Genomic DNA, 13843 nt, shown 5'->3' on the forward strand with positions numbered 1-13843 from the left:
TTTTGTCTTTCTCTGAATTTATCTCTTACCTATTGCAGTGTTCTTGGCAATATTGTCAGGAATATTACTCTGACTGTAGATAGAGATAGCACAGATCCCTGCTGGTTCATTACATAGTTCTGTTCTCGAGGGGTAGTTCTGTAACCCATGAAATCCCCTGGGTACTCTCAACCAAAGAGTGGACAACTTGTCCTGTTATAGGCTTGCTCCTGCAAAGTTCTGAGAGCCAACAACTCCTCTAGGGCCAGCACCAGTTTATTTGGGATTAACTCCATTTTAGTTGAAGTGGTGTCATTATAATCAGAAGCAGTCACATCTTACTCATTACTCTTCAGAGGGCTTAATACAGCTTGAGAGGACATAAGTGTTCTTTGCTTTTTTCTGATAGACACCAGGTCATTTCCCTGAAATATAGAATTCTTTCTTGAAGTAGCTGCTGGTATTCCTGAGTATGTTAAAATACCTGGGTGTGACGATGAACCTCGCTGCCATAATGTCCACGAGAGGACGTAATGAATGCTCCTCAGAATCCATGAATCCCTTGTAGCAGACTATCCTCAAAGACATTGATCTGCTTTGATTGAGTCCAAGAAGCCAGAGCTGGAGAGCAGGGACGGTGGCGCTGACTTGGGTAAAAGTTCTGAATCCTGCTGGCCAGACAGACTCCGAAACAGACAAGTAGCTTGGTCGTTACATAGCCTCTCAATAAGCCACTTAGTGGAAGAGCAAATTAAGCAGCATCTTTAAAGAAAAGTCTTTACACCCGCTCAGGCACACCAGTTAGTAGCCTGTTCTGCTGCTGTGCATTCTAAATACAAATATCAGTATATTTGCAAAGAATAATTAGAAAGAAAAAATTAAAAGGCTTGAATAATCCTGGATAAAGCAATCTGGATTTCAGTTAAGTTCTAAACATCATAGCGTCTGCTATTCTACAAGAAGAATCTTGACTTGTTTTTGCTAGTTGCTTTGGCATGTTTGAGCAAATGACTGAGCTGCTGCCGTTAGCCAAAACCTGTTCCCCCAAATGTTTGATTCTGCTTTTTGTGATTATTTTTAATCTGTGTTCTCTAAGCTGCATTATCATATGTGAATTCTGGCTGCGTATTTTTTAAAATAACTTATTTGCAACTGTCAGAGATAACTTATGAATAAGTTATCAACCATCCCTAAGAGCTATAGCTGCAAACATTTTAAAAAAAGTAATATTTATAAGTCTGTGAACATTTTCTATTAATGTATTTATCAAATGAATGCAGTCATTCACTTAGGGTTAAGAAAACATCTCCTTTCTGTTAAAAACACCACCACTTTACTTGTATTTTCTTTAATGCTAACACGTCAGTGGCAGCTTTCTAACTGATTTAAATGATTTTGTGCAAAAAGTTCAATTTAAATAAACTGCTTTTATTCTAAGAGATCTCAAGGCTCTTGAGGACCATCCCCCCAAACCAACCACACAGATATTTAATCATGCATCGTAAATTGCCAGTGTAGTGATGGAAAGCACAAGGGAGAGAGGAACTGCAAATTTGCAGTTTTCCTTAGAGAGGAGCAGAATTTAGTAGAATAATAAAAGGAAAATCTCCTCACTTAGAGGGACATTAGGTAGTCTGGACAGCAAGCTTTAAAGAGTCTGGTGCTTCTTTCATGATAGGATTGTGATATTTTGAGGAATGATGAGCAAAATGACTGTAGCTGAAATATCCTGGCTCCAAAGAGTTGGTCAGATTATTGGAGACTCAGGTTGTGAAAAGCTCTGTTTTTCATTTTTTTTAAGGCAAAAAATTGTAACTTAAAGAGACTAATAATTTGTGTATTCTTGTAAGCATTAACAAGGATGGAGAAGAGGAGCTCATCTTGTGCCTAGGCAATATTTGAATGTCTAAGGCTGAATGTCATCAGAGCAGATTTTAGGAAGGAACCACTTTCCTGTATGACTGCTGGGTGGACTGTTAACTCATGTAGCTGAGAAATAGGTAGCAAAGGAGTGCTAAGGTTGTGATCTTTGTTTGAGAACGACCAGTTGCTTTATGGAGTGTGGTTGGTAAAATAATTTAAGCCTAACAGTATTGAAGTAAAGAGGAGGAAGGTAGCTTCACTTGAATTTTCTTTTGTCCTTCTCAGGAATGTGACATTAGTTCAGGGCTGGTCTGCACTGGAAAGTATGAGTGTTCAAGTGTGATTTGCATGTGAATGTCTGTTTTTAAGTATTTATTTATTTGTTTAACCTGATAGTTATACAGTTGTCATCCCTAGAGGGGCAGTTAAATTGGTAGAAAGCAGATTTGGAATATTTGTACTCTTGTCCTGATCATAAAGTAGGTATATCAATGTAGAGCACTTTTATGCTGTGCCCAGAGGAAGAGGCTGCACCATTTTAATGACGCTCTAAAAGTCAAAGCGATAGTACTTCCCGATGTTATTATATTGATAGTTATTTTATTGCTTATGGATTCCCAGGTGATGCTACACCAGCCGTAATTTATGAAGGCATTTTTAGCTAGTTAGTTACTTAACGACGTTAGGGTAATGTTTCTCAGCCTTATTGAAAGGAAATTTTCCTTTGGCTTAGCTGCATTTGGTTTGGGTTGTTTCCCTGCCTCTGGCTGGGCGGCAGCTCCGTCCCTCCAAGTCAGAGGAATGGCGAGGGTTGCCTGTGCCCTGCCTTGGAGGAGATGAATTACTTTCAGCGAGTCCAAGTTGGTAAACAGTTTTAAGGCTAGCTTAAGCATTTGCAGCCAATAATTAGTCTTTTCTTACTCAGGCAACAACTAGGGGCAGCTGAGCTGCTGCCAGCTCACAGGGAACTGCTGACTGCTGTTGTCTAGTGTTGTCTAGTGTCTAGTCTACAGCTCGCTGAGGGTTGTGTTGCGCAATTTGAGAAACCAACCCTATGTTAAAGGCGAAAAATGGGTACGGGGTGTGTTAGACACACGCGAAAGAGAACAAACAATGGGAGGGGGGAAAAAAGAAGCAAGCAGAGCTAAGGTCAAGCGAGTCCGGCAGTGGAAAGGAGATGAGAGCAGGAGAGGACAGAATCAAGGACAATTTGGAGAACCAAAAGTAAATATAATGAAAAAGGAGCTGCGAGGTCAGTGGAGTAAAATAGCATGTGTTCGTTTTTGCATAAGCATAGGGTGAGTGAAATTTTAGGACCTTTCTGATGCTCCACTACTGTTGTGCTCCGCTGCTTTGGAAACTTTGTTTATATGATTCCATCAGCTTGTGAACATATTTTAAGGTTTGATATTATTTAAATAACAACACAGGTTGGTTTTACATTTTTAAAAATCCAGATAATTTAGACCAGGATTTAATACAGTTCAAGTCAAGGCACAGTATTAACTTGAATAAAAGGGGGGAGGGGAACTTCCCCCCCTCCCCCCCCCCCCCCCAATAATGTTTTCTAGTTGGGAGTGGTGAAGCAGAGACTGGAGCTTTCTGCAAAGCTGTCCTTTTTTTTTTTTTCCCCTGTGTTTGCTTTTCTGTCTTTGCTTCCTTACAGAGTGCTTGAAAATTAGAATTAAGTTTGGGAAAATATGCTCCCTGACGAGAAAGCGAGTAGTTGGGAGATAGTTGCAAATCGAATAATCGATTCTGATATTTAGCAGATTTCCAAATACATCATTTGTTGGTGCTCTGGAACGCTTCATAGTTTGTTTCATTTTGTTTTGATTTGAATGTTATTGTCTTCCAGTAATTAAACTATGAAGCCCCAAACAACAGGTGATGATACTGCTAATGTCCAAATGGATTGGTATTAAATGCATGCAAACAGTGGTCTGCAATTCCAGAGGCAGAGTCTGCTTTAAGATTGTTCACTCGTGGTTATTACAGGACTAACAGTTTAAAAAATAGTAGGGCCATTTCGCCTTTTGGGTGAATGAACAAACTCCCATTGCCATTAACAGGAACTATGCCCTCTTTACAGCAGAGATTAATTTGGTTTGATGTGAGTTTTGTTGGAGGGGACGAACAGTAAAAAGATGCTCTAGTTGTGATTTGGTGTCTCTTTGTCATATTTAAATATTTTAATTATTTAGCAATAGGATTCCAGGTTGGGCATGAAAAGAGTTAAGTGGTTTGTAAAGTTTGTAAAGTACATTTACAGACGAGGAAGCCTCTTTCACTGGCCATGGGTTGAACACCATTTGTATTGTCTTTCCATCCCATCTTGTTTTGCTTGGTTGTTTGGTATGAGATGATGAGTGCCTGCCACGGGGCAAAAAGCACGTCGGGTGCGAAGCAGGTAGCTCCACTGGGATTCTTTTCTTGCCTCGCTGTACTCTCGGCATCGCTGCGTGCGCTGGCACAAATAATAAAAGAGAACACGAGTATATTTCCCTAGAAGTTCACGAACACTCTTTAGAACTACACGGAGTAATGGTGATAACTGATTAGCTATAGGGTAGGTGAGTACTGTGGTAAAGAGAGCTCTGTATAGGCAATGAACCCCATTTTGTTGACTATTAAGGAAACACTTGAACCTGGTAGAATAGCACTCGCTTACCAAACCAACTCACCCTGTAACGTAATGGTCCTTACCGAAAAGCTGAAGCCCAAATGTCTTTGCCGCAAAGAGCTAGCTTGTGTAGATGGAAGCTGGTGATATGTAAATGATCATTATGCTGTGTCAAGTCTCATTTTAAAGACCATAACTATACCTTTTTAAAAGAAAAACAAACTACTTCACAAGTCTAGAGAGAAACATAAATCATGTATTTTTATCACCTCAAAAGACTACTAGAAGATGAGCTCTAATATTTCAAATGTGACAAGCAATCTATACACATGAATCACAATTTGAGTTCCATTACAGCTGAGCTGATATATACCGCTGTGTGCTTTATGGTTTTTACTCTAACAATATTAAGTAAAAACCCAAAGCTTTTTGTGATGAACACCTAACCTTTTACAAGAATTTGTAGAATTGCGGTCCAGAACAACAGCCTTAGCTTTGCCCTGCAGGCTTTAATAAGAAAATACTGTTGCCAGTTTTGACCTCTCAATATTATTCTCTGTAAAGGAAATGCGTGCATTAGTAGAAGGCTAATACTGCAAAGGTAAAAGAAAATGTGAAATACTGAAAGGTTTTATGGAAAATGCACCAAGAAAGATTGAGAAGAGAGTTAAATAAATGAGCAAAGTTTGAAGAGAGGGATCTTTTGTTCCACCTGCTTCCTTTGTTAGGCCCAGTCTTTTTCTTCCTGGACTCAAGGACTTCTGCAGCAACCCAGTGTCAGTAGTTCGCAATTCCCCTATTTATAGTCAAGTCATCACTTCAAGTCCTTAGTCTCCTTTTGAGAAATTCTCCCACAGCGATATTTTCATATAGGTTGTGAATTTTCTTTTTATCTCTGGGTATTGTCATATTTTGTGTTATGGTAACATGGGCCTTGCTTGCGATGAATCAAAGTTCAAATTCCTTCACCTTTGAGACTTTTAATCCTCTCGCTTCCCTTTGGGGGAAGAAAGAGGAGGAGTGTTGTCCAGTGAATTCAATGAGGAAGCTGGAGATAGAAAGTAGTGCATAAGGTTAATTTTCAGGTGAATTGGGTGCTGTTTTGACATTCTTTCTTTCTTTTCAGACATCTTTTTGTTCCTTTCCCTTTTATGCTAGAAAATTATTAGATATGCAAGAACAAAACTCCTCAAAGCTATGCTCCAAAAGCCTATTAAAAAGAGGCTGCAAGCAGAACAGTGTGAACACATGTCAACACCTGAGTGTTTCCCAAGTGGCTCTAGCACTCAGTGGTGTGATAACAAGACATGTGGGAGGATTTTTCTTGGCTTTTATCTTCCATATATTGATGCTCCTGACTTTTTAAAATTCATTTAATCAAGTGGCACTGCAGCAGAAACAACAGAAATGTGGGCACGAGATAGTTCAAGGTGTTTGCAATGGTATACAAAGTCTTTTGCCTGCAGGCCATTGTTTCTAATTCAGCCCAAGTTGGCAGCAGTCAGAAATCACTGCCAACTGACAGCTGTTTGGTGGCCAACACGAAGTGATGTAGCTAGTCATTCCTTCTGGACAGATGTCTGTAGTATAGAAAGTGTGAGTATAGCTGGCATGTGTTTCATTTTTAGAGTCTGGAACGTGTGGATTTACCTCAACTGGAAAGTGTGGATTTACCTCGGTTTAGGGAGGTTAAACAAGATACCTGAATTTAGGCAACCAAGAACTCAGTATGTGCACAATTGAACTCCCCCATCTTCTGGGGTTAAATCCTGATGTTATGGTACTAACCCCTTGTAGCACTTCCGTTGTGTCTTTGTAAGCACCGTGTAGTGAGGGAGAAGCTGTAGCTTGGTCTCTCCAGGTTCATGATGTGTCATCTATCCTGCCAAAAGACATTAATTACCGGTCTCTACCCAGGTGCATGGGCCACCTTTATTTAACCCGGAAAAGAAACATGTATAATGTTCGATAAATGGCTGTGCGGAGGGATGTGGTAGGAGAGCCCACTGTGGGGTGACCGACTTATCTCTACCCCACCGACTGAGGAAGTTCTTCGGCTGTGTTGTCAATTAATACCTCTCTTGAGTGTGAGCAAGCAATAACAAGGTGAAAGTAATGGGGGGCGGGGAAATGAGTCTGATTCATCTTTCTTTGTGTGGACATATGGAACACTAGAATTAATCTTTTGAAAACCATGAATTACTTTATGTAAAATCTGTGCTACTAAGCGGAAAATCTATCGTGCTGAGAAAAAAAGAAGAGAATTCTTCAGTATAATATCTGGTTTTGTGGGGAAGGAAGGGGGAAGATTTTACAGTTTACAATATCATAGAGCTTTGGGATATTTAAACAGGCAAGTAAATGATCGGTTTGATTCACTATTGTGAAAACAGTTTTGAATTTTGGATTTGCAGCAGCAAGAGAGATTGCTCAAGCAAACTGAGATGTGGGGTCAAGTTGCTACCACTCCTTTTTTTTTTTTTTTTTTTTTTTTTTTTTTCCATTGGGATGATGTAAAGCAGGCTTAAAATGGGCTTAGGTGACTGGCTCAATCTTCTGCTTGCGCGGGATGTAGAAGCAGCCCAGAGTGCTGTTGAGTAACTTCTGCAGCAGAAGCATGTTTCAGGGATAGGGCACTCGGAGCACTTGGGTGAATCTGGAGGGCTGGAATATTTGCTGATCAACTCTGCAGTTGAATCTGCTACATTGCCTGACAAACGCTGCCAATGCCTTATCTATCCAGCACTGCAACTGATATCATGCTGTACAGTTACTGTGCCTTCATGCTTTAGGTTACCGATGAGACAGAGTTAGGATTTTCAGTGTTGCATACTTCTGACGCTGTTTTATGGTTTTGAAAAATCTGCATCAGTTTTTGTCTTTTAATGTTGTCATAGGAAAAAACCCAAATGTATGTGTTACTTTTCCAGTGTTAAAAAAATTCAGGATTTCAAGAAGAACAGTGGAAGGAACCCATTACTATGATACAGGACTTTTAGCTCTATTTTAAAGAATACTTTTCTACTAAATGTGCCTTGTTCTTTAACACTAGAGTTGAACCAGATTGCCTTTGGAGTTGTAAATGGAAATTATTTTCTCTTATTCTAATATTGTGTCATGTTATTCATTTCACTAAGCCTGACTGTGACTTCCTTGGTTCTTCCCTGCAGACATTGATGAGTGTGCTGCCAAGATGCATTATTGTCATGCCAATACCGTGTGTGTTAACTTGCCTGGATCCTATCGTTGTGACTGTGTCATGGGATATGTCCGTGTGGATGATTTCTCCTGTACAGGTGAGCTTTTGGTTATGCAGCAATAGTAGTGTTACACTCTGTGTTGTGTGTATTGCTTAGCTTCTAATTAGCCCCTGTGCCATACCAAATGCCACATACTAGCTGGCCCTCTGCTGGCTTAACATTTAGGCACAAGCGAGATGGGTAAATGTGGTATGAGGCACCTTTCCTATGTATGGGCCCTTTGGGATTAACTAGAAGGTGGCTCAAGAAGCCCTGCGGTGCACGCACCAAGTGCCGTTGTCCACCGGGCCATGGTCCCGTCGTGTCCCACAGCTGGCTTGCGGGCGAAGTGCAAAGGCTGAGATCAGATCACACGTGTGGTGAGAAGAAATACTGTTTTATTACCTGTGCTTTGAAACTGGTCAGTGGATTGAAACATGAGAAATTATCCAGGAGGAGAAGCTTTCTGGACAGAGCTGAGGCAAATTTATAAAAGCAAAACTGAATGTCTAAAGTCCTCCAAATACATCGTTAGATGGTTTGGAAATTGTTATTATTAATGCTGAGAATTAATGTATCCAGGACTATGACACATGTTATTGAGAAAAGAGAACAAGCGGGATAGCATTAGACAATAAATCCGGTGATTCTCTTTTAATACCTGTCAGCAAAATGAGTGCTAAAAATTCTTAGTCGAAGGTAGGTAGGTCTCATTTCCATCTAGAAGTTTTTAAGGAACCTTCCCTGGCGATCTCTGGGAAACATGTGAGAAGCTGCTGAATCGCTCAGTCCAACTATACCTAACTGGATAATATCTTTCAATCACAGCCCTCCAGAAAGGCTGATCTCAGGATTATTTTGATGGTGCACCTGTCTGGTAAACGAGGAAAATAGCAGGCAGATTTATTGAAATGGAAATAAGTCAGCTTGACACAATACCATGTTTAGAATTGTGTTGGGTGAGCTATTTTCTCAAGTGGAAAGATGGCACAGGAGTATTCAATATGAGAATGATTTCCAGCTCCGAATAATTACGTTGTAATGCACATGTTATCCTTAGGGAAGGTCATAGGAAATGTTGACTTTCATGATGACAGCATGTCTCGTAGCTAAGATTATGTAGTTCATAAAAACTGTAGGAAAGTCCTGCCCACCTCTTGAGAGAGGCTGATACTAAATAGCTGCCAGGAAACTGATTTTTATTCTGCCCAGAGAGTTATTATTTCTACATAATCTGTGTCTTTTGAGTAAACTGTTGAGGTTTTCCTTGATCTTTTACAATCTGCCATGTCAGAAAAGTTTCAGCCCTTAAATACTGTTCTAAAAGCGTGTGCTGTGTGAGGTAGCGGCCTTCACAGTGATGGGGAAAGTGTTTTTGATAATCTGACACTTTCTTTTCTCATACGCACTACTGGTTTCCTAATGTTCCTTTCTTTCCAGCAAGGCACTATCATTAGGCATGCAAATGGTTTCGAAAGCAGGGTATTTGTGATTTACAGAAAAAGTGTGATGTAGTAAGGCAAGTTGCTTGACAGTAATGGATGAACATTTATTTAAAGTGCACGCACACAAAAAATCCAGAACCGGTATGAGAATGAAATAATAGCGTGAGTGAGATAACTATTTCTTGCAGGTTTATTGTCGTGCTAAAATGACTTCTTTTTTGACATCACAGTTTAAAAGCACAGAAAGTATGTAATATAGAAGAGGAGAAACTTGGTTCATTGCCTGTTGTATCTAGAAATAATCGTATGTTATAATAATAAATGTATTTAAAATAAGTGTTTACAATAGAAGCACTAATCCTGTTTTTGTGTCTTGCATTATGTTTATACAGACTTTTCCTCTCATGAATCCTAAAAAAATAAATAACAATAATAATAAAAAATCAGGCAGCAAATGCTTAACTAGTTCCCCCTCATGCTGGCAGCAATGTATAACAGGCACAAGCAAAATAGATTGTAGCTATTACTCAGTTTTTTTTAAACTTATTCCTCTTTATTCAAACAAAATAAATGAGAAATTATCTTGTTATTGAACCGTGCATTTGGGGACAAATCTGAAAGCCTGAGATGGGTTGGCATTCTGATTACAGCTGAATTTTGTGTACGTGGGGTCAGGCTCTAATGGGTTCAAGATAAGGGTTAACAAGTTTCAAACGTAAGTGCTTAAGGCACGTGCACAGCATTGCATGTATTTTATACACTGTTGGCCTAAAAGCAAGGTTATTCCATAGAGCAGGAGGTGTCACGTTTTGGGAAGTCGGAGTCTAATTCATCGAGGTATATTCAATCTGTGGAGCAGATTCTGTGTGTTGCTGAGCAGGCCTGTGCTTGGTGGCCTTGGTGGCCGGCCCCTGTGCTCTGGTGGCTTTCAAAAGGTGGAAAGCAGTGATATGTGGAAGCTGTAAGTCAGAAAAAATTTTTGAGCTGAATGAAATATTTCAGTTTTCTATTGAGGGTTTTATCTTTATTAAAAGAAACCAAGTGAATATTGAAATGCTAGGTCAAATTTGAATTGAGCAAAATTAAATTAATTTGGATATTGCTGAATTCTGAATATGCAGCTTGCGGTGTGTTTTCTTATAACTCTGCACCTTTCTCGAATTAAACTAATTTCTACTGGTTTGGTGTTGATGAAACTTTTTTTCCCAAAACAATTTTTGAATAATCTTTCCCATTTCTGAACATGAGAATCGTGGAGTAGGAACTTCTCGTGGTTATCAGTAAGAAGCTACTGTGTTGGAAGCTGTGCTGATTGCACAGAAAATGCAGTCACAGAGACAGAGTGACTAAAATAATATTCTGTATGAAGTCTACAATTATACTGAATTTTGAACGACGATTTAAAATTAAGTAGCGGCTATTTTAATAAATAATCAACGTTCAGTCTCACATAAGCAAAAGACCTGGTGTGTTGAGGTTCATCCCATGGCATTTTGTGACAGGTTAGTCAGCCTAGCAATAACTTTAACCTATGTTCACCAAGAAAGGTGCATTAGTGTTTTCCTGCTCACATTCTGAGAGCTTTGAGCTCTGAATGTTAATTAAGTTGTTGACTGAAAGACAGTTTTATTAAGAAAAGTTACCCTTGAATCGGAAGCTTCTTTCGGTCTCTCCCTGGGACGCTGACAGGTTGTTTATCTGTTCTCAGGTAAATCACGGTCTTGCCCAGTCTGAAAATGGCAGCAAGATTTGCTGCTCCAGATGCTCTCATTTACTGGAATCTACTGATTTAAAGCATTTTATTGACTTCTACAGGTTTTTACCCTGCTTGTTTGTTGCAAAATAACTTTTGTTGGGTTGCTTTCTTCTAACATACCAGTTTGGGAGTTTGCTTCAAAAGTGCATTATTTAGTTTCATGCTTTTTGAAGCATTTTAAATTACATCATAAAAATCTCATGATTTTATTTTTGATGGGCTGCATCTGTTCATCTGTTCTCTGGTATGATTTTGAAGATGCATGTATTTGTCTGATGTGTATGTAGTTTCTATGTCCCACTGCCATTCAATCAAGGAAACAAATGCTGGTTCACCTTAATAGGCTGTAAGTTATCTGTAATAACTAGATATATGATGCTGATACGACGAGGTGACAGTGTAGGTGGGTCTCATCTGTTTTTGCATGGTACTGGCATTTTCTGTGAAGGTAGCCATGATAAAGATTCCTGGCCTTGAACATCTATGATAACCATTTAAAAAAAAAATACCCTAATTTTGCAGTATTTTTCTTGGGCCAGCATAAGACACTGAAAACTTCTTAAAATCCTGCAGTCATTCACAGAATAAGTTGTTTGTCTCATTTTGTGTAGTTATTACTGGGCTTGGATGCTCTCTTTTGGGGTTTTAATTTTTTTATTTCCTACAAATATTCACTAGTTATGCACTAAAGCTTAAAAAAGACCTTTGCAAATGAGAGTACCAAGAGATTTTTATTCCTCTATTTGCATGTATTACTCATGGCCCTTTTGCAAAATGAAGAAACTTTGGACTTGAGAATGACTCGGCCCATTTTTCTCTAGGGGCATCTTTTCAAGAAATAGTATGGAAAATTATCTGGCCACCCAACATATGTCAGCAGCATGTCGTGCCAAAATGTGGTGCGACCTATATGCAAACGTCCTCCTCTTTATGCACCAAGGTATGCTGACAGATGTTGTTCCTCTGTGAAAGGAACCCATCTCCAGATTTTACTGGGGAGTTGTGCAGTTCTGCCTGATGTTTGAATACCAGATTGTGCTTTTAACCCTTTTTCAGTCCTCATTTTGTGTGTTCTCTAAGCAATGAGTCACTAAAAGAATTATTTGTTACGTGCAGAAACAAGCCCTTATCTACAGCAGAAACAGGAAGTATTTTCAAAATACATCATTCGGTATTTTAATTCTGGGGAAAAATGGATATTTTGTAGAAATATAATGTTTAGAAGAAGTCTTAGAATTTAAATGTTAGTCTGTAGTTTATATGCTAATTTGATTTACAGCATAGGTAGAGAAGAAGAAGTAAGAAAACCTAATGATTTTGACAGGTTATCCCGTAAGGCCCTTCACTTCTCTCCTATGTGGCTTCTGGAGTAGCATTCAGTTTTGAATCCAATGCACCTTTCAGAACAAGCCCTTCTGCAGCATGTTACTGGAAAAGTTGTGCCTAAAGCATAGAAAAACATAGAGTTCTGAGAAATCTCAGTTTCAAGAGAAAAAAACAGCAGCCCCCTTCTCCTGCTCTTCCCTTCTTCCCCTCCCCTATCTGTGAAAGGCAACTCGACTGCAGAAATTTCCTGCTATGGTTAGAACAAATGTTGTTCAAATGGTTTGCTATCACTAAAATTGATGCCTTTAGATTTTTGTGGCTGGAGTTTACCTGTCAGGTTCAAGGTGGTGTAGTTGACCCCATGATAATACTAATAATGCAGCAAGTTTCACAATGGTGAAGTGGCAATCTCAAAGGGCAGGTTGCTGGCCTCTCATTCAGAACAACTGCATGTGTTTGAAAAAGACCTGAATAGAAGCTTTTAGGCAGCCAATTGATAATACAGTCACTCTTTGAAAGACAGTGTCATTTCTGCGATCTAATCTACGGACCCTCTTTTCCCCCTTTTCCTTTTCAGTGAACTAAATTAGCATTCAAGAAAGCAACGTTAGTATTTTTGGTGTGGCACTTGAACTTTCAAAGTACTGTGCAGGGTCTTGGTTGTCCACAGAGGTCACTAAACAAGCGTTACCACTGTTCACATGATGGCCCGGAGCTGGTGAATTGATAGATGGGTCTGCTAGCTGAAAACCCAAGTCTGGGTCAGTAAGCAGTTGAAGGTAGGTCTGTGGTGGAATAGTTTTCAAATATGTTTTGGGGAAGAACCCTCTTTAGATCTTGCTGTTCTAAAGGATATCATTAGTGAGTATCTTGCCTAGCGCTACATAATTTTTAAAGAAACATTATGAAAATATTAATTGGGTTGAGGTCATAGTTATGCGTCACTATAGTTTAGGCAGCAGATGTTCAGCACAATGGGTGTTACTGGGGATAAGGACCTCAGGCAGATCTGGGCCCTCCTGATTTTACTTGGCACTAATATATTGATACACACTTCTCTGAAGCATTCCCTGCTTTGGAGTCCATTCTGTCCTCTACGCGCTGAGCCCATTGTCCTCCTACGAGCTGCATCTTGATTTGTGTGCTTGTCTTCTCACTGCACTGTGTCTTCAGGGCAACACGCAGGCACTTCCAAATGCATTTGGAACTTGGTCTTAAGCCAACCTGAAGGGACGACACTATGATTGTACTAGCTCAGCAGGCACGAAATACTCTTATGCTGGTCTCTCCTTTCCTGACATCCTTATGTGTCAGGTGCTAAAAGGCAGGACAGGATTTAGCTCTTAGTGTTAAGTAGTACTCTCTTGTTTGAACTGCAGTCAGTAACATCTCTGTTCCCAGAACTGTGAAGGGAAAAGTTGTTTAGTTCCAGGTGCCTTGAAATGCAGAAACATTTGTTTCAAGTCCCTCAGTGGACTGTTGGCCAAGTTCAGCAGCGGGGAATCTGTGGACCAATGGGTATCGCCTGCATCAGAGAGCATTTCTTTGCTCTGTAGGACAAGTCAACGGAAGGCTAGAAGAGTATTGAGTCAATCCAGCAAAACAAAACCGG

At 39.7% G+C, this 13843-nt stretch overlaps 1 protein-coding gene across 1 annotated transcript in view; it reads left to right on the forward strand.

The window, feature by feature from the left end:
* Positions 1-13843, forward strand: part of NELL1 (neural EGFL like 1) — a 215005-nt gene that overhangs the window by 73828 nt on the left and 127334 nt on the right. Inside the window, exon 8 of the mRNA XM_075501602.1 lies at positions 7636-7761. Within this exon, the coding sequence (XP_075357717.1) occupies positions 7636-7761 (126 nt within the window). The remainder of the gene's footprint in view (positions 1-7635; positions 7762-13843) is intronic.

The sequence above is a fragment of the Mycteria americana genome, chromosome 5 (assembly GCF_035582795.1).
Source record: "Mycteria americana isolate JAX WOST 10 ecotype Jacksonville Zoo and Gardens chromosome 5, USCA_MyAme_1.0, whole genome shotgun sequence".
NCBI classification, from domain to species: domain Eukaryota; kingdom Metazoa; phylum Chordata; class Aves; order Ciconiiformes; family Ciconiidae; genus Mycteria; species Mycteria americana.